Consider the following 26,888-nt stretch of genomic DNA (forward strand, 5'->3'; position numbering starts at 1 on the left):
TTCAAGCAAGCCTAGCACCACCAGCTTAACTTACGAAAAACACGACAAGCTTAAATTTGTATTTAGTTTTGACCACATTAACAAAACCAGAGCAATTAAATCTTATATTGTCATTTCTATAGTAAAAGGAACTTGTGCTAATGTAGTACCTTTCACAGCCTCCAGAGGTCTTGTCACCATTGGAAGCAGCAAATAACTTGTGCAAAGCTCGATCCCAGAAACAGCAATTAAATAATTGTCCAGACTGTCAGTTTTAGGTGCTGGCTAATGGGAAGACGCTGGCCAGGGCATTGGGGGAACTCCCTGGTCTTCTATAAATTAACTTTTTCTTTCTTTTAAATGGTGTTATGAGATTTTTTTGCATTCACCAAGGTAATCATTTTTCTAAGCAAGCTGTAATAGAGGTAGGTGAGCACTTTGGGGACAGTGACCACAATTCGGTGACGTTTACGTTAGTGATGGAAAGGGAGAAGTATACCCCGCAGGGCAAGAGTTATAGCTGGGGGAAGGGCAATTATGATGCCATTAGACATGACTTGGGGGTATAGGTTGGAGAAGTAGGCTGCAAGTGTTGGGCATACTGGATATGTGGAGCTTGTTTAAGGAACAGCTACTGCGTGTTCTTGATAAGTACGTACTGGTCAGGCAGGGAGGAAGGCGTCGAGCGAGGGAACCGTGGTGTACCAAAGAAGTGGAATCTCTTGTTATGAGGAAGAAGGAGGCCTATGTGAAGATGAGGAGTGAAGTTTCAGTTGGGGCGCTTGATAGTCACAAGGTAGCGAGGAAGGATCTAAAGAGAGAGCTAAGACGAGCAAGGAGGGGAAATGAGAAGTATTTGGCAGGTAGGATCAAGGAAAACTCAAAAGCTTTCTATAGGTATGTCAGGAATAAAAGAATGACTAGGGTAAGAGTAGGGCCAGTCAAGGACAGGGATGGGAAGTTGTGTGTGGAGTCTGAAGAGATAGGCGAGATACTAAATGAATATTTTTTGTCAGTATTCACTCAGGAAAAAGAGAATGTTGTGGAGGAGAATGCTGGGACCCAGGCTATTAGAATAGATGGCATTGAGGTACGTAGGGAAGAGGTGTTGGCAATTCTGGACAGGCTGAAAATAGATAAGTCCCCAGGGCCTGATGGGATTTATCCTAGGATTCTCTGGGAAGCCAGGGAAGAGATTGCCTTTGGCTTTGATTTTTATGTCATCATTGGCTACAGGAATAGTGCCAGAGGACTGGAGGATAGCAAATGTGGTCCCTTTGTTCAAGAAGGGAAGTAGAGACAACCCCGGCAACTAGACTGGTGAGCCTCACGTCTGTTGTGGGTAAAGTCTTGGAGGGGATTATAAGAGACAAGATTTATAATCATCTAGATAGGAATAATATGATTAGGGATAGTCAGCATGGCTTTGTGAAGGGTAGGTCATGCCTCGCAAACCTTATCGAGTTCTTTGAGAAGGTGACTGAACAGGTAGACGAGGGTAGAGCAGTTGATGTGGTGTATATGGATTTCAGTAAAGCGTTTGATAAGGTTCCCCACAGTAGGCTATTGCAGAAAATACGGAGGCTGGGGATTGAGGGTGATTTAGAGATGTGGATCAGAAATTGGCTAGCTGAAAGAGACAGAGGGTGGTGGTTGATGGGAAATGTTCAGAATGGAGTTCAATTACAAGTGGCGTACCACAAGGATCTGTTCTGGGGCCGTTGCTATTTGTCATTTTTATAAATGACCTAGAGGAGGGCGCAGAAGGGTGGGTGAGTAAATTTGCAGACGACACTAAAGTCGGTGGTGTTGTCGACAGTGCGGAAGGATGTAGCAGGTTACAGAGGGACATAGATGAGCTGCAGAGCTGGGCTGAGAGGTGGCAAATGGAGTTTAATGTAGAGAAGTGTGAGGTGATTCACTTTGGAAGGAATAACAGGAATGCGGAATATTTGGCTAATGGTAAAGTTCTTGGAAGTGTGGATGAGGAGAGGGATCTAAGTGTCCATGTACGTAGATCCCTGAAAGTTGCCACCCAGGTTGATAGGGTTGTGAAGAAGGCCTATGGAGTGTTGGCCTTTATTGGTAGAGGGATTGAGTTCTGGAGTCATGAGGTCATGTTGCAGCTGTACAAAACTCTGGTACGGCCGCATTTGGAGTATTGCGTACAGTTCTGGTCACCGCATTATAGGAAGGACGTGGAAGCTTTGGAGCGGGTGCAGAGGAGATTTACCAGGATGTTGCCTGGTATGGAGGGAAAATCTTATGAGGAAAGGCTGATGGACTTGAGGTTGTTTTCGTTAGAGAGAAGAAGGTTAAGAGGAGACTTAATAGAGGCATACAAAATGATCAGGGGGTTAGATAGGGTGGACAGTGAGAGCCTTCTCCCGCGGATGGAAATGGCTAGCACGAGGGGACATAGCCTTAAACTGAGGGGTAATAGATATAGGACAGAGGTCAGAGGTAGGTTCTTTACGCAAAGAGTGGTGAGGCCGTGGAATACCCTACACCTGCAACAGTAGTGTATTCGCCAACATTGAGGGCATTTAAAAGTTTATTGGATAAGCATATGGATGATAATGGCATAGTGTAGGTTAGATGGCTTTTGTTTTTTGACTTCCCATGTCGGTGCAACATCGTGGGCCGAAGGGCCTGTACTGCGCTGTATCGTTCTATGTTCTATTACAGCGAAGTACAGGCCCTTCGACTCATGATGTTGCGCCGACCTGTGAAACCACTCTAAAGCCCATCTACACTATTCCCTTATTGTCCATATGTCTATCCAATGACCACTTGAATGCTCTTAGTGTTGGCGAGTACACTACTGGGGCAGGCAGGGCATTCCACGCCCTTACTACTCTCGGAGTAAAGAACCAACCTCTGACAACCGTCCTATATCTATCTCCCCTCAATTTAAAGCTATGTCCCCTCGTGCTCAACATCACCATCCGAGGAAAAAGGCTCTCACTGTCCACCCTATCTAATCCTCTGATCATCTTGTATGCCTCAATTAAGTCACCTCTTAACCTTCTTCTCTCTAACGAAAACAGCCTCAAGTCCCTCAGCCTTTCCTCATAAGATCTTCCCTCCATACCAGGCAACATTCTGGTAAATCTCCTCTGCACCCTTGTCAATGCTTCCACATCCTTCCTATAATGCAGCGACCAGAATTGCACGCAATACTCCAAATGCAGCCGCACCAGAGTTTTGTGCAGCTGCAACGTGACCTCATGGCTCCGAAACTCAATCCCTCTACCAATAAAAGCTAATGCACCGTACGCCTTCTTAACAACCCTCTCAACCTGGGTGGCAACTTTCAGGGATCTATGTACATGGACACCGAGATCTCTCTGCTCATCCACACTACCAAGAATCTTACCATTAGCCCAGTACTCTGTCTTCCTGTTATTCCTTCCAAAATGCATCACCTCACACTTTTCTGCATTAAACTCCATTTGCCACCTCTCAGCCCAGCGCTGCAGCTTATCTATGTCCCTCTGTAACTTGTAACATCCTTCTGCACTGTCCACAACTCCACCGACTTTAGTGTCATCTGCAAATTTACTCGCCCATCCTTCTACACCCTCATCCAGGTCATTTATAAAAATGACAAACAGCAGTGGCCCCAAAACAGATCCTTGTGGTACACCACTAGTAACTGGACTCCAGTCTGAATATTTCCCATCAACCACCACCCTTTGTCTTCTTCCAGCTAGCTAATTTCTGATCCAAACTGCTAAATCACCCTGAATCCCATGCCTCCGTATTTTCTGCAGTAGCCTACCATGGGGAACCTTCTCAAACGCTTTACTGAAATCCATATACACCACATCAACTGCTTTACCCTCATCCACCTGTTTTATCACCTTCTCAAAGAACTCAATTTGGAATTTCATTTACTAATAGATATTGACATTTTGTTTCACATTGCAGTTTCATGAACTTCAATAACTGTCTACCCTTTGTAGCCACCTAAAATGGCTGATTCCCGATTAATTTGGCCAAAACCCGATGTAAAATGGCTAACCGAAAAGGCTGATGGGAAAAGCAGCCAACAGGGCACAAACGGACTGCTGCAGACAGAATAGTGTATTCGGCTCTGGGGAAGTCGGCCCAGATCGATGCCTGCGACCATTAGCAGCACATCAACCCAGACATCTGCAGTTTAATCGGCCATCCCCGGGAACAATTGCAACATATTAGCAATTGAATGCCGATCCAGACCTCTCGGCGCCAGCAGTGGCCAAGACAAAGAAAGGGGACCACCCCCCGATCAAGGAATCGCCCCATTATTGGAGCATATCGAACCCAGTGATTGGGGACAAATCCAATCACTTGGGACCAGGGTCAAGGTCTGCCCAGAGAGGCGGGAAGCCCCTGGGACCTATAAAGATAGGGGCCAAGTTCAGATCGACCCTTCTCCCCCTTCTTCTCCTGCTCGCAACCTTCGCAAGAACCATCGACCAGCAACCGTAAGTTTGACTCCAGCGATCGCTACCCGATAAGAGACTCCTAGCCATCGACCTGTATCAGCCTTTTGAATCCTGCAGGCCAGACCCAATTCGATAAACCATTTGTTTCCCTGACCTGGTGGGCCATTTCCAAAAGTTAAGTATTGGCCAGTAGTGGTAGGTAGTGATATAGAAAGTAGGATTATTGTGTAAGTATTTATTGCTGTACATAATAAATGACCGTTGATTTTAATCTTACTAAGTGGTGTGCTGACATATTAACCATAACTAGAGCTTGAACCACGTGGCGGTATCAGAAAGATACCTGGCGACTCGTGAGCAAAGGTGACATAATTAGAGCTAATAAAACTAAGGCTAATAAGAGCAACACTAACTATTAATGAAAAAGATGCCGAGTGCATAATGATTTATTTCAGCTCAGAACAGAATATTTGTTTAAATGTTCAAATCGCATTAAATGAAGACCCTTTCAAGAAATCTTCACACCAGCTACTTCAGTTAATACTTTATTTACTTTCAAAACTGGTTATTTGAGCAGGACAACATTCAGCAAAACATCAAGAACGAGTTTCCAACTGGTTTCAGGTATTTGACAGAAAAATTATCCACAACTCACTCGCTAGTCAACAGATCGTGTACTTATTGAAATCAATTATACCTTCAAATAGTTCAACATGGGTCAACGGAGCAGGTGACATCCAAACTGTTTCTCTCGTTCAGGATAATTTAACGCATTCGTCACAAGTGCTTTTTACAATTAGTTTATAGGTCTATTGTCGAGATCTGGAGGAAATTGGCTCTTAGACTCTGAAGTCTAGATTAGTAAAAGAAGTTTGTCAAACAAGTTGAAGAACAGGAATGAAACATTTTCAAGCATCCTGGTTTTTCTGGAAATATTTGCTGGATTAATTTGGATGAAAGTTTTCAATTCAAACACCGACTTAACTTTGGCCATTGTGTGTAGATGTTTTGGATTAACTTCTGCCAAGGCTGCAAGATGTCTCATGTCATGGCATATCCTTTTCAGAGCAGCATACTAACTGCCTACTCCCAATAACCTTTCACCCCCTTGTTAATCAAGAATCTCTATCTTGCTCTGCTTTAAAATTAATCAAAGACTCGGCTTCCACCGCCTTTCCAGGAAGGGACTCACGACACTCAGAAAAAAATTATTTCATCGCTGTTGGAAATGAGCGACCCTTTATTTTTAAACAGTGATTCCGCAGTTCTAGATTCTCCAACAAGAGGAAACATCGCTCCACATCCACCCTGTCAATACCCCTCAGGATCTTCAAAGTTTAAATCTTACTCTTCTAAACTCTAGTGGTTCAAACCAAACCTCGCCAATCTTTCCTCATAAGACAACCTGTAAATCTTCTCAGCTGCTTCTAGTGCATTTACATCTTTCCTTAAATAAGGAGTCCAATACTGTACACAGTACTCCAGATGTGGTCTCACCAAGGCCCTGTACAACTGAAGCAGAACCTCCCTACTTGTGGAATCAATTCCCCTCACAATAAACTATGACTTGTTATTAGCTTTCCTGATTATTACTTGCTGCGCCTGTATACTCATCTTTTGTGATTCATGCAATACAACACCCAGATTCCTCTGCACCTCAGCTTTGCAATCATTTAGATAATATGCTTTTTAAAAATCCGTCCTGCCAAAATGGACAATTTCACTTTTACTCACATTATACCCCATTCATAAAAAGGTGGTGTAAGTATGCAATTCTGTCGCACAATAAAATGAAATGAAATGAAAATGAAATGAAAATCGCTTATTGTGACAAGTAGGCTTCAAATGAAGTTACTGTGAAAAGCCCCTAGTCGCCACATTCCAGCGCCTGTTCGGGAAGACTGTTACGGTAATTGAACCGTGCTACTGGCCTGCCTTGGTTTCAAAGCCAGCGATTTAGCCCTGTGCTAAACAGCCCCTATTTTATAAGTAATAGGCACTAGCTCAATTCATAAATCAGAGATTGATGGACATTTTCCAGACAAGAGTATAAAAGAATATGGAGCTAAGGATAGAGTTAAGATACAGGTCAGGCAAGATCAGTAATTGAACCTTGGTTCAACCACAGTTTATGTTGAGTTCTAGATGCTAGGTCATAAAACATGATACAGAGGAATGGGAGAGGGCACAGAGAAAAACATTCAAGGATGTCAGACCAGCTTGGGTATACATATCAGGAAAGGAACAGGTTGGGTCACTTTTCCCTCAAAAAGAGAAGGCTGAGGAATAGAGGTCATCAAAATTCTGAACAATATTGATCAGTGGATTTAGTGAATATTTCATCTTGTGGGGAAAAGTATAACTAGAGGTCATCAATGTAAGATACTCACCAAAAAATCCAATAGGAAATTCAGAACAAACTTCTTTACCCCAAAAATGGCAAGAATGTGGAACTCGTTGCTACAGGTAGTGGTTGAAGCAAATAATAAGTGCATTTCAGCGGGAGGTAGATAGACAAGTTATACTGAAGAAAAAGGAGATAGAGGAATCAGAATTCCTACAGTGCAGAAGGAGGCCATTCAGCCCATCGAGTCTGCACCGCCCCAGACCCACTGCCCCCACCCCATCCCTGTAACCCCACCTAATCTTTGGACACTAAGGGGCAATTTAGCATGGCCAAGCCACCTCTCCTGCACATCTTTGGACTGTGGTAAAAAACCGGAGCACCCGGACGAAACCCACGCAGGCACTGGGAGAACAGTCACCCAAGATCAGAATCAAACCCTGGGGCTGTGAGGTAACAGTGCTCACCACTGTGCCACCATGCTGCCCCTTTACGATAGTAGATTTAAATGAGAAAGCTCAACTGGCACATGAACATCAATGTTGGCTGATTGGACCAAATGGCCTATTTCAGTGCTGCATATCCTATGTAATTCTATATGGAACCGGTTTGGAGGGGTGAATGACCTATTCCTACTGTGGTACTGCTCCCAGAGATTCTCTTGCAAGTTTTTCTAATTTTCTACCCTAAGTATATGACGAGCTGAAAACTATGAATATTAATGGCTTTGAATAAGTTATGTAAATAAACAGAAAAAACAATGAATAAATATTGCTTCAAATGTTTAACTGATGGGGCTACTGCTCAAGTTCCAAATGAGTCTTTCCTGAAATTTATACTGCTCACTAACTCATTTTTATACGCTCATAAACACTATGTTGTAAAATACAAATCATGTGAATATATAGTTCTCCCTCTGAGGTGCCATTCTTCATGTGCGAACAAGACAGTGGTACAACATGGTGAGGTTAATTTTTGTCCTTGCCCAATGAAGAATAAATATTTTTTGCAATCGTCATTTGGCAGTACAAAATGGAGTGAAAAAATAATTTTGTCGAAGCTTTGCCCTGCTGAGCACAAGACAAACGCAAGAATAGCAATGTCAGGGGGAAACAACAACACTATTCTGTAGGAGAATGGAGTGTTGATTGGTTGGCAAGTGGACTCTGATTGGTAGCGGTATTGCCATAGAGAATGCAATGTTAATGGTGACTGGCGTCAACTGCCAAGCATTTGTTTGAAAATTTAAACGAGACAGTTTGACTCTGATTGGTCAAATTCTGATTGGACATTGCCCCAAGGAATGAACCAGCGAATGGCTAACACTTATTTTGTTGAGCTGAAACAGGCGCAATGTATGCATCTGTTCTTTCTGTCTGCAAAGAACACGGTTCTGTGTAATATATGTAGTTTCCAGTGCATGCAAATATACCACACTGAGCCTGACTAACAATCTTAAATTGGTTGTCAGCATAATCTTTGGCACAATAAAGATTATTTAGCGAATGTTGTCCAGTCACAAAATCACATCTAATGTTGGATAGCATATTTTCAGTTTTGCAAACATGGGTTGGTTGGGTACTATATCTTGCCCGTTGCAAATAGTGGAAGGTACATGCTGTTTGATATAATCTGCCAGTCTTAGGGATGTACTACTGCATAGCAATACAAATGGCATTCGCCGTTAATAGGATGCTGCCGTCAACCCAAAAAGACGTTCTGCCTATCACACAAATGAGAAATGTGATGTATGAATTTCAGTGCCGTTGTGATACTAGGTAGATAGGCTAATGGAAAAGATATCCAGGGTTCCTGCTGTTGATTGTAAATGGCAAGAAATAGAGTTCGGCTGAAAAATGCAAGCACAGGCTAGTTGGTTATGGTCTGTACCTTGCCTGCTGTGAACAGCAGAAGAGACATGCTGTTTGATCTGCCAGTTTTTGAGACATATGGTCTATATCCCTAGCATCACAATGGCACTGAAATTGCGATATCATATTACTCATTTGTGTGATAGGTGGAACCTCTTTTTGTCTTGACGGCAGCATCCTGTTAGTGGCCAATATCACTGGTGTATATCACGTCCCTTCCACTATTCGCAATGGGCAAGGTACAGACTGTACCCAACCAGTCCATGCTTGCAAAACTGAAAACACAGTGCCAAACATTAGGGCAGCAGGGTAGCATTGTGGATAGCACAATTGCTTCACAGCTCCAGGGTCCCAGGTTCGATTCCGGCTTCGGTCACTGTCTGTGCAGAGTCTGCACATCCTCCCCGTGTGTGCGTGGGTTTCCTCCGGGTGCTCCGGTTTCCTCCCACAGTCAAAGATGTGCAGGGTAGGTGGATTGGCCATGATAAATTGCCCTTCGTGTCCAAAATTGCCCTTGGTGTTGGGTGGGGTTACTGGGTTATGGGGATAGGGTGGAGGTGTTGACCTTGGGTAGGGTGCTCTTTCCAAGAGCCGGTGCAGACTCGATGGGTCGAATGGCCTCCTTCTGCACTGTAAATTCTATTTGATGTAATTCTGTGATTGGACAGCATTTGTTATGTAATCCTCAGCGTGCTAAAAGTTACGCTGACAACCAATTTAAGATTGTCAGCCAGGCTCAGTGTGGTGCATTTGCATGCAATAGAAGCTACATATGTTAAAGAAGACCCTGTTCTTTGCAGACAGAAAGAACATGTACACACATTGTGCCTGTTTCAGCTGATCAAAATAAGTGTTAGCTATTCGCTGGTTCATTCCTCAGGGAAATGCCTTGACCAGGGTCAAGCTCCTGGTTTAAATTTTCAAACAATGCTTGGCAGTTAACTGTCAGTCACCATTAACTAAGCATTCTCCATGGCAATGCCTCTACCAATGCGTCCACATGCCAACCAATCAGCATTCTCTTCTCATACAGTATAATGCTGTTGTTGCCCCTGACATTGGTACTCTGGTTATTGGACTGAGGAGTGCAAGACGAAAAGCCTTGACAAAAGATCAGTTTTCAGCAATATTCAATTTCTCGCAAAGGTCTGCCAATTGCAATGAACAGCAGGAACCTCGGATGTCCTTTTCATCTTTAAACCAGGGATAGAGACCAACTGCATCATTAAGTTCTTTGTCACAGCTGAGATCAGTTCAGTAAGCATAGATTAAAGGTCAGACCTTTCTGATCTGAATGGATCAACCAATCACAGTACTGAGCCATGGGGGAGCTCACGCACCGTTTGCAATCATATACAACAGGCAGTTAGGTAGTTTACAGCAGTAAACGAAGGTTACTTTCACAAAAAATCTGCTCTCCTTTTGCTTATGATGAGGTACAAGGAACAATCCTACTTCGGTTACTATCTCCCAACAGGGCTGTGGTGTTGAAAACAAAGGTCTCCATTGTCTTAGAATGCAGGTTTGACTGACAACTTTGATTTTTCTCAGCACTTCCTTCTTTCCTAATAAAGTGATTTTATCTTTCCATTCACTACAATGGTGAAAAGCTGCTGTTTAGATCACAAAGAACAATGCAATTAATCAATTCTCTGCGCAGAAGATTTTTACCTTAAAGTGTATTACTTGGTGGATTTCTCAGCAATCATAACTTCCAATGTGTACTCTGGCCAAAATGACCATGGTGACATGAAATTTCAGATCCAAGGCAAGCATCACAGAGCATTCTTCAAACTTTATTAAATGCACTTAACGTTTTTAAAAAGTTTACTTTACTTGAATATACAATTCTTAGTTTTTCTGATCCCCAATTTGTGTTGTTCAAAAAAAAAAAAAAACCCCAGAAAACTGCCTCTAATTCAAACCTGCTGCTAATCATTTGCAGAGGCAAACACGGAGTTTACATTGCGTGCTGAAAAGATTAGACAAGTTCTTAAAACACACATAACCTGTACTATTATCAAAACGGCATGCATCTATCATGGAATGGCACACAATGTTCTTTAGTCACAAGCAACAATATTGGGAAGAAACCAAACAAATCATGGCTGAAATATCACTTTTTCATGCATGCACTATTCAGGACTGCTCCATTTTTCAGGTTATTGGTCAATATAAAAGGATATAGGTCATGCACTAGAGTTATTACATCTTTTATTTACATTTATAATAAAATGCCCAAAAGGCACACACCAATAATGCATATGCAAAGTGATTCTTCCAAAATGTTATTTTTGCACTGGATGACATTTTGTTTTGGTCAGAAAGCTGGCCGCAGTACAACTTATTCAAGTCAATATTGAACTTTAAAGGGGCGGCATGGCACGGTGGCGGAGTGGTTAGCCAACTGCCTCATGGCGCTGAGGACTCAAATTTTATCCCGGCCCCGGGTCACTGTCCACGTGGAGTTTGCACGTTCTCACTGTATCTGCGTGGTCTCACCCCCACAAACCTAAAGAGGTGCAAGGCAAGTGGATTGGCCATACTAAATTGACCCTTAATTGGAAAGAAAATTGGTACTTTAAATTTATTTTTAAAAAGCAAAAATTGAACTTTAACTTCAGGCCAGTTTAGCTGATAAATCAATTGGACCAAGATTTTAAAAGACAAGCCAGCAAAAATTGTTTTGTCAGCGTCATTTCTCTGAAAGTATGAGAAATAAAAATTGCCAAAAATTGTCCTGATGTTGCAGTCCTGTTGAGGAATTGAACAAACGAATGTGATATAAAATAGTTAGTTCAAATATTAGTTATAGTAATGTAGATAGTAGTGAGTTCACAAAGGACAAAGAACAAAGGAATTCAGAAAGCATGGCAAGGAGGATGGGGAAAAGGATGCTGGGTAACAAGAGGCCCAGGGTTAAGGAATGCGAAGTGAGCCAATCAGGATATATGGCCAGGTCAGGTGGTGTATAGGATGACCTATGGGAATCTTGTATGTGAAACGTGATGCCATTTGAATGTATTTGCAGAGATTTCTTTGTCTCCGACCTCACTCGGTTCTAGGGTTCCAGGAGACAGCTTCTGTGTTCTGAATCTCTGTGGAGCGAGTCAGCCTTGCAAGTTGGTTATAATAAATAATACTATACCTACAAATCCATCTCGAGTTTTATTGAGGCCAGACTGACGGGTAAAGAATTCAATATTGTCATTTGGTGCTGTAACCCGGGATTTCTCCAGACGGTCAGCTGCGAAGTCAGAATTAGACGGCTGTTGGACAAGGAAAGTGGAAATGGGCCCACAATGTGAGTAGCTGGAAAATGACCACATTGATTTTCCCCTCTTCTCATGGTCTGATTGGTCTGGTCACCCGCAGTTGGTACGGAAAGATCGTCTTGACGAAATCAAAGGTCAGTCTGGGGATTAGAAAATTAAACTGATAGGATATCATAATATTGATAGTTCAGTTTTGGGTTAATTGTGGAATTGATGGAACATCGGAAGGATGGTTCAGTTCCACGTGTGTTTTTGATTGGGGAATTGATGGGACATTGGTGGGATGGTTCAGTTCCACGTGTGTTTTTGATTGGGGAATTGATGGGACATCGGAAGGATAGTTCAGTTCCACGTGTGTTTTTGATTGAGGAATTGATGGGACATCGGAAGGATGGTTCAGTTCCACGTGTGTTTTTGAAACTATAGTTGATTAAGCTAAAATTGCATCCTTGAGCTGTAGTGGTGAACAACGCAATCTTGACGACTAGTTTGAGATTACGGGGAATTGCTTGGATAACACGAGTGATCCAAACAGTTCATTGCAAATATTGTGTGATATTTATCCAGATAAAGCAAGGGATTTTGGAAAAATGTCAGCAACTTTAAGGAAGAAATTGGGTGACGAATGGCCACGAGGGGGCACTAAAAATCTGGACATCATTAAGAAAATTCAGGGTGAAATCTGGAAAAAGAGCCAAAGTATGAAAGCCAAAGAGTTAATTGGATTATGGAGGCAACATTGTCAAGAGGAGAGGGATAAGATAATGTTATCAAGTTGGCAAGAAAATGCCCTTAAAATGGGGATTACAATTAGTGAAGGGGGGAACCAGAAAACTATGGAGATCTTGAAAAAGGAGTGTACATTAAAAAAAACGCGCAAGTAAAGAGAGGGAGACACCTAGCGGGGCAGACTCGAGTTTAAAAAACGGGCTAAGTAGTTCAATGGCTGGCCTTGCATTGACAGACGCAGATGATGACCTAGAGAATTGGACCATGTCGGGTAGAGTCCTGACTGCACCAGTAGCATTGTCTGCACTAATTCCAGAACCACCAGGGTATCATAATTTATATCCAGTCACTGCTCCCCAGATTCAAATCATGCCAGCCTCTCCAGTCCCTTTGGTTGATAGTTTGGGTCCTATTTCTGCACCTTCACCGTCCATTAGAGAAGGGGAACTCTGTTCCACAAGCCCAGTTAGCTCCAGGACCTGATCTCGGACAATGAGAGAGGGGCCTGATCCTATCCAAAAACAATTACGCATACCACCTAGATCCCTTAAGACCGATATGTTAGGACAGAAAAGTATGAGAACAAAGAAAGAGGACGGGAATGGTTCTGAGGAGCCAAAGCTCCCGCTATCGGAAGGGAAGAACGTCAAAGTCTTTGAAGAGCCAGAGGAATCCGCTAAAGCTCCCCCTAGTGAGACTCTGAGACAGTTGCCAATTAGGAAAATACCCAACCCTGATGCTGCAACAGCAGCAGCCTAGCCCACGATAGACGTTTATTTCCCATGGAGACCCAGTGAGATAATGGCTATACTGGCTACAATCCCAGACAGGAAGAAATCTCCTGCTTCTTTCGTGGACTATCTGAGAACTATCATCTCAGTTTATCAAGCTGATTCTAGGGACCTCGGAGCCCTAGTCCAGCAGCTTTTAACCCCAGCAGAGCACCACAGACACCTCAACCACTTGAATTATGCTAGCCATGCCGCACTTCAGCAAGCCAATGCCTTGGACGATGATAGACAGGCACAAATCCTGAAAGCGTTGAATGCCTCATTTCAAAAGCCCATAAACATCTCTGCTATCTTAGACCTCAAACCTAAAAAGACTGAGGAGCCAGAGGAATTTCTGGAACGTTTTAATGAAATCTACCGTGGGCAGTCAGGCGACTTGCTGTACCAAAATGGACAGAATTCCCCTCAATATTGTGCTATGTTAATGCATTGCCTACCACCTTCTGTGGCTACTGCCGTGAAATGTAATAACATGAATTGGACAGAGAACGACCCTTCCCAGATGGCCCGGGCAGTCAGATTTTATTGGAAGGAGGGTGTAGGCCAGGAAGGAGACTCAGTTACAAAAATGAAGACTGAGTATGTAATGAAAAAGGATGATCTGAGACCCCAACCAGCAGCAGATACAGTGGCTTACCAGCTGGAACCCCAATATTGTGACCTTGGGTGGATGGATCAATACGGAGGAGGATATCAAACCCACCCAAATGGATCCTCAGCCCCTCTTTATGCACCGTATGCACCAACAGCTTTACAACCCCTCTGAGGGGCCATTGGTCTACTGGGAAAAGAGGATGGGGCAGACATAGAGGGAACAATGCATGTTTTAATTGTGGCCGTACAGATCACTGGCATCAGGAATGCCCCTTTTAAAGATGGGCAGCAGAAGGAGACTACCCGACCCAAAGGAGGGGGTACCCACCAAGGGGAGGACAGACGAGGTACACCGACTTCTCCCAGGCAAACCCCTTCCCAACACAAGATTGACTAGCTAATTTAGTCATAAGGACTCTCCAATCGGACAGGGAACCTATTATCTCTCTGCAGATAGGAGATCAACATCACCCATCTGCAATCGACACTGGAGCAGCCATGTCTTCGGTGCAATCAGAACTTCGACTACCACTATCCGACCACACCCAGCATTTGTCAGGGTTCCAAGGACAGGTGTGTGAGTATCCTATTTCTGAACCTATGACAGTCACTTATGAGAATAAGTCTACAGATCATCAGTTTGTGGTGACTACTGGATTGGACTGTGACTTGTTGGCCCGAGATTTACTGTGTATCTTGCAGCTACAGCTAGAGTGCGGAGACGAAGGGGTAACGGTTCAATCATGGAGGATGAGACAACAGTGCTATATTTCTATCACACCCCAGTGGTGGACATTAGACATTGAACATTCACTGCACCACGTTACCCTGGCCTATGACAGAACCGGACAGAACAGGGAATTGGAGGACAAATACCGGCCGTTAATTGGGACCAAATGACCAGTCAGGATTACAGCCACAGTCACGGGAAAAGAAGGTACAGCCCATTTTGTTACAATACCACCATATTTATGGCCACAGTCAGCTTCTGTAGGCCCTCATGTTACACGTCAGCTCCACGACCAGTACCATGCCAAGGATCTGGGGCCTATGGTAAGGAAGGCAGTGGATCATTCAGACCCAACAGAGTACGCACTTCAAGTCATGCCAGGCGGCACTTTCATAAAATATTTTGGGGTCCCTGAAACGATTAACACTCAACTTCAACATCACCTGGGACGTGACGTTTTGGGATATGTCAACCCACAGCTCTGGAAGAATAGGGGATTCCTTACCTCGGCCGGCACGGAAATATCACACCGGGGTTTAGTTAATGACCTACTGCAGGCCCTCCTTATGCCCGCTCAGATTTCCATCATTAAATGCGCTGCCCATACAAACGGTAAGACCCCAGTTGACGTTGGTAATGAACGAGCAGATTGTGCAGCGCAGACAGCCGCGCAAATTCAGCAAGTGATGGTGCCTCAAATGTTACGTCAGACTAAACGTTCTGCAATAAATAGGTCCGCCTCTGACAAGCCAATGCCAACCATCCAAGACGTCATAAGGTTACAGGAGGACGCTCCTGAGAGTGATAAACAAATGTGGAAACGGTTAGGTTGCACATATGATTCTGTTTCTTCTTTATGGACCACGCCAGCACATCAGACTTGTATGTCTGATGTACTGGCTTTATGGGTCATCGAATGTGTACACTTTGCAACTCATTGTGGGGCTCGGGGGACTAGTGATTTGTTGCTGGACACTTGGTGGCAACCTAAAATGCAGGGGCTGGCCCAGAGTATCAGTAATCGGTGTTTGATTTGTCAGCAATATAACACCGGCATAGGTATCCCTTATGGTATGGGGCAAACCCCGTTGCCCAGTGGTCCCTTTGAGACGCTCTAAATGGATTACATGGAGTTGGAAAGGTGTTAATGTTATAAATATGTTTTGATCATTGTGGATGATAATAAAGCTGCTACTGTGGTTAAAGTTCTGATACAGGAAATCATTCCCCGGTACGGAATACCAGCTCAGTTAAGTTCTGATAATGGGCCTCATTTTATTGGACAGATTAACCTGCCTCCCTTCCCCAGCACTGTTTTACAGGTGTGGAGCATGATGGGGTGGCTACGCACCGCCTGTGTAATCTTCGACCTAGCCTCGCTTGGAGTGACATCGGCGACGGAAATGGAAAGGGAAATATCATCTACACCTGTAACCCCAACCAAACAACAAGGATATTTCACTGATGCAGAGGTGACGTCCCCATATACGAGGACATGGTATCGACTCATGGAAGGTCATCGGGTTAATGGACAATGCAGGACTCATGAAGCAATTGCACTGGTCCTGGCGATGGGAAGGGAACATTGCATGGACATTGCCTTGTTTTTGGAGTACATGTAAATTTGATTTTGGATGTGTTAAGATTGGTGCCATAAAGGTAAAGTCAGACCGTGAGGAGAGGGTAGGAAGAGGTTTTGAGAGAGAGAGAGAGGGGGGCTAGAGAGAGGACGGAGCGTGTGAGAAGGGGAGTACAACTAGAACGTAGATTATCAGGAGATATACTTAATTGATTTAGGACTGAGGGAAACCTGGGTAAAATGCAGGGTGCACTGGAACAGATAGACGCCCCTAGAATCTTGGCTGTTAGGATCCACGAGGGTGCAGCGGATGACGGGGGGGCTGCAACAGGAATTGGAAATGCAGCGACAAATCTTCTTCGATGAGGGGCCGTAGCTACGGGTTGGGTATATAGGTTATCATGAAATGATAAAAGGAGGGAATGAGGAATTGAACAAACGAATGTGATATAAAATAGTTAGTTCAAATATTAGTTACAGTAATATAGATAGTAGTGAGTTCACAAAGGACAAAGGAACTCAGAAAGCATGGCAAGGAGGATGGGGAAAAGGATGCTGGGTAACAAGAGGCCCAGGGTTAAGGAATGCGAAGTGAGCCAATCAGGATATATGGCCAGGTCAGGAGGTGTATAGGATGACCTATGGGAATCGTGTATGTGAAACGTGATGCCATTTGAATGTATTTGCAGAGATTTCTTGGTCTCCGACCTCACTCGGTTCTAGGGTTCCAGGAGTCAGCTTCTGTGTTCTGAATCTTTGTGGAGCGAGTCAGCTTTGCAAGTTGGTTAAAATAAATAATACTATACCTACAAATCCATCTCGAGTTTTATTGAGGCCAGACTGACGGGTAAAGAATTCAATATTGTCAATGTCACTGCAGCATTTCTAATTCTTTAGCAATTTAAATCAAAGATATACAATTGCAAAATGGCATAGACCTTCCAAAGAACAGAAGCAGATGGAATGAGAGGGCAGCTGCTCCAGCCAACAATCTGTCATCACCTCTATCCTCGACAACCAATGTCCTCACTGTGGAGAGACTGCAAGGCTGAGAAAGGATCGTAAACCACCTAATGATGGACTTAAGCACATAACCCATGAGGAAAATTATTTGATACGGACATTGTTTGACAGTTGAGATGCGGATGACCAAATCAGTTTGCACAATGGATGGATGCAAAAACGGTTATCATGAATAAGTAGGTATTTTAGAAAGTTCTCCATCAAAAGTGACTTGATACTGCTTTACAGAAAAGATCTGACTCCTGTCAGAAATTCTAGCTGTATGTCTTCAAAAGCTGTTTCAAATGCCTTGTTTCAGCCTCCCCTGTCCTCAGACAAGTCTGCAGTGCTTTAAATACAGTTATCTCTTAACTAACTTAGTGAGAGCAGTACTGTTTCAACGTGCACACAGCTTCAGCCAGATCAGACTGAACTGAAAATACTTTTTCAAAAAGCCTGATACCTTAGCTCCACCCAGCAATGACATTATCTCACCAAGCTGAAATCGAATTAACTCCCCTTAATCAGAACAAAACTGCATTAGCCCAAGCTTTTTTTAACGATGCAACCCCTGGCTCCTAAGATATATTTCAACAAGATTTATTTTAAAACATGACTGCAGCAGTTAAACAAACTCTAACCCAGGCTTTTAACCCTTACTTCACCAAATTCTTATAATAGAATATAATCTGAAATTCCTACATTCATCACACCACCAATGGATCTCAAACCTTCCAAACCCTGAGAACATCCTTCCTCTCATAGTTCACAGCTAGGTTATCCAGCTAACACCTAATGTCCCAAACCAGACAACTGTTATATCATTCAAACACGTCAATATATGCTGAAGACCTCATTAAACTGTGATGCCAATGCAACATGAAAAACTTCATAGCACTATCACGCAGCCCTGTAATTTCCTACCCCCGCAACCCCTTGTCCTGCCTTAAATTCCGCATCTCACTGCTCCCGACTTCAAAGCTAACCCAAACCATTCAATTTTAAAGACAATTCCCAATGCATCGTGCTCCTGGTAAAATCTAGTCAAACTCACACCTTTAATTCTGCCTTGCCAGTTATCCGTCCGAGACTTTTTCCTTATCGCCTTATCCCTCTGCCTTAGATGCATGCACACAACCGGCCTCATTGCTCACTCCAATTATTTTTGTAAAAATAACTGTTTAGCTACAATGAATGCTGTTAAGCAACAGATATGCAAGTTAAAAAAGACATACATCAGTTACCATACTTTAAAGCAATAAAATCGCAAAAGAATAAACACACTGATTACAAAATAAAGGACCGTTCACCAAATAATGAAGAAATTTTCATAAATAAATGGATATGGGAGCAAACAAAATACAATTAATCAATTAGATTAGGCTACTGTTCGCATTCGGAATTTTATTTAAAACATTTCTTTATGAGCAATAGTTGTGTGTGATTAACTGCTGTATAGTTAAGAAAAAGACAAGAATGCCAGTCAACATGATCAACTTGCTGGGATTTACATTTGTAGCGTACATTTTGGCAAGATATTAGTAATGTTCAGTTTTCTTTCAAAGGAAAATCCTTTGTACCGAAAGTAAAAACTTACCTTGTGAGGTTCATAATTTTTCAGTTTGTCCACAATGTGAAAATCGACTATCACATAGTCCAGCTAGGTTAAGCAAATAAAATTCCTGTTCCTCTATCTGGAGTTCAAACAAGTGAAAATCCTCCCCTTAACCTTGTGTGATAAGCCATAGCATTTTTACAAAAATTGGATGCTCTGATAATTTTGGGATAGCATTAAATTGCCATGAATAAAGTGAACTCACTAAGTCAATGCCTGACTCTCCCTCCACATGATTTTGCCAGCACCAAGGCAAACACTTTGGCTAAAAGCAGAGTAGGGACAAAGGGATGTTTTCCATATTGGAGCAAGTAGAAAGCAGCGTTCCTCAAGGATCAATGCCAGGTCTTACCTTAGTGATTTAAACATAGGAATAAGTAGCTCTATATGAACATTTAAAGATGGTACCAATCTGAGCTAAAGGATTAGCTGTAAAGCTAACAGCTAACTGGCAGCCCATGTTAATTAAAGATGAGAGTTTGAAAAGCTTTTACGAGCAGCACACACCCATTGGGGACAGCGAGGAAGAATGCAACATATTCAAAGACATTAGAAAACATGCAGCCCATGCAGTTCAATAGCAAAGAAACTCGAACGAACATAAATATGAGATGATGTCAACTGAACTGAAAGGAATCTGGAGATACAGATGCTAAAATTGTACCACCGCAGATCAGCAAAGCAATTAAAATGTCAAGAGCATTAGGATTTATTTTAAGGGTTATAGAATTTAAAAGTAATTAAGTTATATTAAACTTGCATAGTCAGGTCATACTAGGCACTGTGTTAAGTTCTGGCCTCAGTGCTATAAAAGGGACATAAAGGCACCAAAGAAAATACCAAAAAGATTTACAAGGATGGTACCAGAACTAAGAGATTACAGCTATTGGGAAAGCCTGAACAAACTGGGGCTTTTGTCTTTGGAAAATGAAAGATTTAGAGGTGATTGACAGATGTCTTTCAAATTATGAATGGGTTGGACATGGCAGATTATGGAGAAAACACTTCCGCTTTTTAAAAGTTCAAAACGAAGTGCCACAAGTGCAGGATAGCCATACTAGCTATGAGAAATTAATTAAAAATAAATTTAGAGTACCCATTTTTTTTTTAACCAATTAAGGAGTAATTTAGCGTGGCCAATCCATCTACCTTGCACATCTTTTGGGTTGTGGGGATGAGACGCATGCAGACACGGGGAGAATGTGCAAACTCCACACAGACAGTGATCCGGGGCCGGGATTGAACCCGGGTCCTCGGCACCATGATGCAGTAGTGCTAACCACTGCGCCACTGTGCTACCTCCTTGCGATTTCTTACCAATTCTTTGTAATCCTGAAATTCCAATGCCAAATCAGAAAATCCTGCAAAGCGCTGCCCTGCAGATGGATTTGCAAGCAAGACGCAAAAATGAGCTATGATTTTTACATGCCCCAAGAGCACAAGTCATTCAAATTACATTTGATACTAATGATATAATTTCCAGATATTTTGCTGTATATTGCTGAGAAAGTAATGTGAATGCAAACATCCAGCTGCTCCAACAAATAAGCACTGATCTCACTTGTTCATATCCTGCACGGTGGGCAAAACTGGGTAAGGTTAAAAAATGAAAATAACCATAAAAGTAACAAAAATGAAATTCTAACAGTTTATTTCAACTTTCTGTATAAAACTAATTTACTTACAAAAACCTTTTATTCAGGTTTCAGGGCAGAACCCACCTGTTCTGTTCTTCTAGCTTAGCAAGAAGCTCCAAGTCATCAGGACTGAGAGTGGATGGTGACTCTGGTGAAAGTGCCGGTGTGGAGAGAGTCGTCGATGAAGATGTAGTGTGCAGCGAAGCAGATGGGCTCGCCACCTGACTAGCCATTTGACTGACAGTGTGAGACACTGTGCTCTTCACCCATGAGAGAGTAGAACTCAACTTCTCTGCAACCTTGTCTGTCGCCACCTGACAAAGAAAGATTACAATTGCATTATACAGTATACCATCAGCTTAATTAGCAATAGCCCTTCTGAAGTATTGCTTTGTTTTGAACTTGCAACGTCAGTTATGTTGGGAAATATGTTAGATTTATAAATGTAGTTTCCGGACCATGCATTAGGCCTCTATTGTCCTACTCTTCAAAGCAATTCTTTTATTGGCATGACAGATTTTACATCTGCGCACACTTCCTGTCAACCATTTCCATCCTCATGCCCTCATTTATAATAAAATCTGTCTATGTAAAAATATCAAAATGAGCTGGAATGGAACATGTGGCAGCCCACATCATTCATCAGATATGTCTGCTTACAGGCCATCTCATGCTGTCATATACACTAGCATTTATACTTCTCCATGATTGTGATCTCAACTCGACTTTCCTATCTGCTCCCTATAACCTTTGACTCCCTTGTCACCAAGAATCTATCTAACAAGGCAGCACGGTAGCAATGTGGATTGCACAATTGCTTCACAGCTCCAGGGTCCCAGGTTCGATTCCGGCTTGGGTCACTGTCTGTGCGGAGTCTGCACATCCTCCCCGTGTGCATGGGTTTCCTCCGGGTGCTCCGGTCTCCTCCCACAGGCCAAAGATGTGCAGGTTAGGTGGATTGGCCATGCTAAATTGCCCTTAGTGTCCAAAATTGCCCTTCGTGTCGGGTGGAGTTACTGGGTTATGGGGATAGGGTGGAGGTGTTGACCTTGGGTAGGGTGCTCTTTCCAAGAGCCGGTGCAGACTCGATGGGCCGAATGGCCTCCTTCTGCACTGTAAATTCTATGATAATCTATGAAATAAGGCCCTAAAAACATTGACTGTCCCTGCCATCACTGCTTTCTTGGGAAGAACATTCCACAGAATAATAATAATAATAAAAATAATAGCTTATTGTCACAAGTAGGCACCAATGAAGTTACTGTGAAAAGCCCCGAGATGCCACATTCCGGCGCCTGTTCGGGGAGGCCGATACGGGAATTGAATCCGCGCTGCTGGCCTGGTTTTGCATTACAAGCCAGCTGTTTAGCTCACTGTGCTAAACCAGCCCCAAGACTAATGACGCTCATAGAAAATAAATTCTCACCTCTGCTTTAAATCGAAGATCCTTTATTTTTAAGCTGTATCTCCCCTAGTTCTAATCTCACCAATTAGGGGAAACATCCTTTCAGCATCCACCCTGACAAGCCCCCTTATATACTTCAATGAGATCACCTCTCATTATTCTCTAGGGCAGCACGGTAGCATTGTGGATAGCTCAATTGCTTCACAGCTCCAGGGTTCCAGGTTAGATTCCGGCTTCGGTCACTGTCTGTGAGGAGTCTGCACATCCTCCCTGTGTGCGCGTGGGTTTCCTCCGGGTGCTCCGGTTTTCTCCCACAGTCCAAAGATGTGCAGGTTAGGTGGATTGGCCATGATAAATTGCCCTTTGTGTCTAAAATTGCCCTTAGTGTTGGGTGGGGTTACTGGGTTATGGGGATAGGGTGGAGGTGTGGACCTTGGGTAGGGTGCTCTTTCCAAAGCCGGTGCAGACTCGATGGGCCAAATGGCCTACTTCTGCACTGTAAATTCTATGATAATTTCTATGATAATTTCTAAACTCTGCAAATGCTGGAAATCGGAAAACAGAAAATGCTGGAAAAATTCAGCAGAACTGGTAGCATCAGTGGAGAGAGAAGAAAAGTTAAATGTTTCGAGTCCTGCTCTCCACTAAAAGTCAAATGCACTCAAAACGTTAACTCTTTCTCCATAGATACTTCCAGACCTGCTGAATTTTTCCATCATTTCCTGGTCCTATTTTATATCATGTTGACTGTTTGATCACACAGATTTTCTAAGTATCATGCGATAACTTCCTTCATATTAGATTCTAGAATTTTTCCTTTGACAGATATTAAGCACATCAGTCGCATCCACAGCCCAGCTGACACGAGCAACAAAGCCCTAACCACAGCTGTGTGCTTGCTTGATGGAGACACACAGCATGGAAGAGCACCAACTGTTAGGAAAACCAGAGAGGATTGGCAAAAAATGGGCATCCTGGTCTCAAGAGGCAGGGTTGATATTCAGCCCAGTGCGAGGGGGACTGAGAGTAGAATCACATGGGTCTGCATCTGCAAAGGAGAATGAAGTGGAGCATTGTAGTTAACTGTGGCACCTGGGTTATCAACCAGAGAGAGTGCTCCTCTGGTTGAGCAGTTGCTGGCAAACCTCTCCCAGGAAAATGTGCAGGCCACAATCATCCTACAGTTCTTACACTAGTGTAAACCTCATTGTCCACTGTGGTGATGATCTAGGTCCCTGAGGGACATGCTACCACCAAGCTCCAACAGGTACACAATTTATGCAAGACTCATACCGAGCATCATCTCCCAATGACTTAGCTAGCACTTACACAATCACAAGGAGATAGCTACCAGTAGTTTGATCACATTTACTCCAAATTCCCCCTCAAAACAGAATCAGTTCATATGACCTCTGAATCACAGACCTTGCCTTCATGGCAAAGTCAGTTCAGTTTCCAAGCTTCAAGACACAGGCCTACTAACTCCGTACTTCTTTCAGGTTGTCCATGATCATCAAGAACAGAAGAATGGCCCATTGGCAGGATTTACAATGCTTTTATTTTCCTAATGTAAAGCATCAAGTGGGGCTCCTGAAAGTAGTTAATAACAAGACTCCATACGGCAAACTGGCAATGAATGGCTACCAAAGCTGAAAGGGTTAGAAACAATAACTCTCAAAATAATTCCCAGGCTGCTGGGGGAGACTTCGTAGCTGAAGTAGTTCCTTCTTTGGGCTCCTCAGTTTGAGGCAGAGGAGCAATAAACCAAGCCATCCATGCCATTATTATTTTTTTAGAAAATATTTTATTGAAGCATTTGTAATTTTCACAGTTTACCGTTTAACACTTTAACATTCCTTAAACAACCGCGTGGGCCGACACACGCAAAATAACCTAAAAATGCTACCCTGCCATTATTTTTCATATAACCAGCTGTAGTGCAAAGAAATGTATAAATTTAGCAGATTATAGATCGCCAGTGGCAGTTAGTTAGGACAACCTATTAAGAGAAGAACAACCTGTATCTATATCATGCCTTTCATGACCACAGGATATCCCCAAATGCGTTGTAGTGCAGTCAATTATGTAAGAAACATGGCAGTCATATTGCGTGCAAGGTCCCACAAACACCGGAGCAACACCAGATAACCAGTTTTAATTATGCTGATTGAGGTATCCATGTTGGTCAGGACACTGTGGAAAACTCCATCACTCTTCTTCAGAGATAGTGCTATCATCTGTGAGGGGAGAGTGCTGCACTCGGCTAAGTGCTCAGGTCTCTGGAGAGGCACTTGAACTCCACCTTCAGGGGCGAGATTGCTGCCACTGAACCACAGCTACTGGACCTGAGCACCTTAAAGAAGGCAAAAACAGCCAGGTACTGATGGACAGTGATCATTTATGAACATCTATTGAGAACAGGAATAGTGTAATGAAATGAAAATCGCTTATTGTCACAAGTAGGCTTCAAATGAAGTTACTGTGAAAAGCCCCTAGTCGCCACATTCCGGCGCCTGTTCGGGGAGGCTGGTACGGGAATTGAACCGTGCTGCTGGCCTGCCTTGGTCTGCTTCCAAAGCCAGCGATTTAGCCCTGTGCTAAACCAGCCCATTCTATATTCCATCACTCTCCTGACTTGTTCCTTGAAGACGGGGGACATGCTTTGAGGAGTCAGGAGGTAAGTTTCTCACCACAAGATTTACAGTCTCTGACATGCCCTTGCAGCCATAGTATTTAAAGCTGGTCCAGTTCAATTTTTAGTCAATGGCAACCCCCGGCCGCGTTAATGGTCAGGCATTCAGTGACGGTAACGCCATTGAATGTCATGGGTGATGTTTAGATTTTCTCTTGCTGGAGATGGTTATTGCCTGGCACTTGCGTGGCACCAGTATTACTTGAAAATGAAAAATGGTGCTGATGGAGGGGAAGGGGGCTGCATGGAAGAGGCTGGAGACGGCGTCCTGTGTGGGTACGAGTCTGGGGGCGCTGGCAACGGCACCGCTGCCGCTCCCTCCAAGGAGGTATACCACGAGTCCGGTGGTGGTGGCGGCCCTCAAAATTTGGGGGCAGTGGACCCCATTACAGGGGAACCACCGATTTGCCCCAGGAAGAACAGGTGGAGGGTTTTCAGGGTGGCACAGGGCAGGGATATGAAAGTTGGGAGACCCGTTTGTGGACGGGAAGTTCGCGAGCTTGGGTGAGCTGGAGGAGAAGTAGGGGCTCCCCCCCGGGGAACACCTTCAGGTACTTACAGGTAAGGGCGTTTGCCAGACGGCAGGTGGTGGAATTCCCACGGCTACTGCCACACACAGTACAGGACAGGGCGCTCTCGGGGGGGTGGGTGGGAGTGGGGAAGATCTCGGAAACTTACCAGGTGATGCAGGAGGAGGAGGAGGCCTCGGTGGTGGAGTTGAAAGGTAAGTGGGAGGAGGAGTTGGGAGAGGAGATCGAAGAGGGGACGTGGGCAGATGCCCTTGGGAGGGTGAACTCTTCCTCTTCATGCGCGAGGCTCAGCCTCATACAGTTTAAGGTGCTGCACAGGGCACACATGACCGGGGCAAGGATGAGCAGGTTCTTTGGGGGTGAGGACAGGTGTGTTAGGTGCTCAGGGAGCCCAGCAAATCACACCCATATGTTCTGGGCATGCCCAGCGCTGGAGGAATTTTGGAAGGGCGTAGCGAGGACGGTGTCGAGGGTGGTAGGATCCAGGGTCAAACCGGGCTGGGGGCTCACAATATTTCGGGTGGCCGAGGAGCCGGGAGTGCAGGAGGCGAAAGAGGCAGGAATTCTGGCCTTTGCGACCTGGTAGCCCGGCGAAGGATTCTCCTTCAGTGGAAAGATACGAGGCCCCCAAGCGTGGAATCTTGGATCAGCGATATGGCAGGGTTCATTAAATTGGAGAGGGTGAAATTCGCCTTGAGAGGGTCGGTACAAGGGTTCTTTAGGCGGTGGCAACCGTTCTTAGACTTTCTGGCAGAACGCTAGACATTGGTCAATGGCAGCAGCAGCTTGGGGGGTGGGGGGGGTTACTTTATTTTTGTTTATGTTATTTACACTGGAAGGGTCTGAGGGGGTGTATACACCTGTTGTCTTAAGTCGGGGTGTTAATGTTAATTTATTATTTAGGTAGGGGGGGGTAGGGGTTTGGGGGGTTGCTTTTTTAGATTGTGTTTTGTACTTAACCCTGTTGGGTTCTTTTTTCTTTCTCATTTTGTTATTGATATTTTATGAAAACCTTTAATAAAAATTATTTTTAAAAAAAGAAAAAGAAAATGAAAAATGAAAATCGCTTATTGTCACAAGTAGGCTTCAATGAAGTTACTGTGAAAAGCCCCTAGTCGCCACATTCCGGTGCCTGTTCGGGGAGGCTGGTATGGGAAGCCTGAATCTTCTACAGGTCTTGCTGCATGTGGACATGGTCTGCTTTGGTACCCGAGGAGTTACAGATGCTACCAAATATTGTGCAATCATCAGCAAACTTCCCTGTTTCTGACAATCTGATTGACAGAAGATCAGTGATGAAACAATTCAAGACATGGACACAGAGCACAACTTTAAGCAACTCCTGCAACAATGCCCTGGGGCTGACTTTATTGGCCTGCAACAATCACAACCACCCTCCTTGTAATAAACATGACACAGCCCTGTGGAGAGCTTCCCACCCCCCATAATTCCCATTGATTTCAATTGTGCTTGATTTATTCAGTCAAATGCTGGCTTGATGTCGAGGGTAGTCACTCAAATCTCACCTCTGGCATACAGATTGTAGGCTTGTGAAAGAAGAGTTACCACTTCAGTAAACTAGCAAACAGCAACCAATGCCAAAAGGTCTACAGCCCAGCGTGTGCGCAAAACTTTGGGAGGAAAGAAATTGGAGAGGTTGGAAACAACACAAAGCGAGGGCA

General features: G+C 43.8%; 1 protein-coding gene across 7 annotated transcripts in view; it reads right to left on the reverse strand.

Moving 5' to 3' along the window:
- evi5a (ecotropic viral integration site 5a) overlaps positions 1 to 26,888 on the reverse strand; it is a 374,711-nt gene that overhangs the window by 286,089 nt on the left and 61,734 nt on the right. For 5 of the 7 annotated variants that reach the window (XM_072510489.1, XM_072510492.1, XM_072510487.1 and 2 more), the window contains exon 2: positions 20,664 to 20,893. In XM_072510489.1, coding sequence (XP_072366590.1) covers positions 20,664 to 20,812 — 149 coding nt within the window. In that variant the 5' untranslated portion in view covers positions 20,813 to 20,893. Of the gene's footprint in view, positions 1 to 20,627; positions 20,894 to 26,888 lie in introns of those variants that run through there. The other 2 variants (XM_072510495.1, XM_072510493.1) reach the window with 2 other exon arrangements.

The sequence above is a fragment of the Scyliorhinus torazame genome, chromosome 7, assembly GCF_047496885.1.
Source record: "Scyliorhinus torazame isolate Kashiwa2021f chromosome 7, sScyTor2.1, whole genome shotgun sequence".
NCBI classification, from domain to species: domain Eukaryota; kingdom Metazoa; phylum Chordata; class Chondrichthyes; order Carcharhiniformes; family Scyliorhinidae; genus Scyliorhinus; species Scyliorhinus torazame.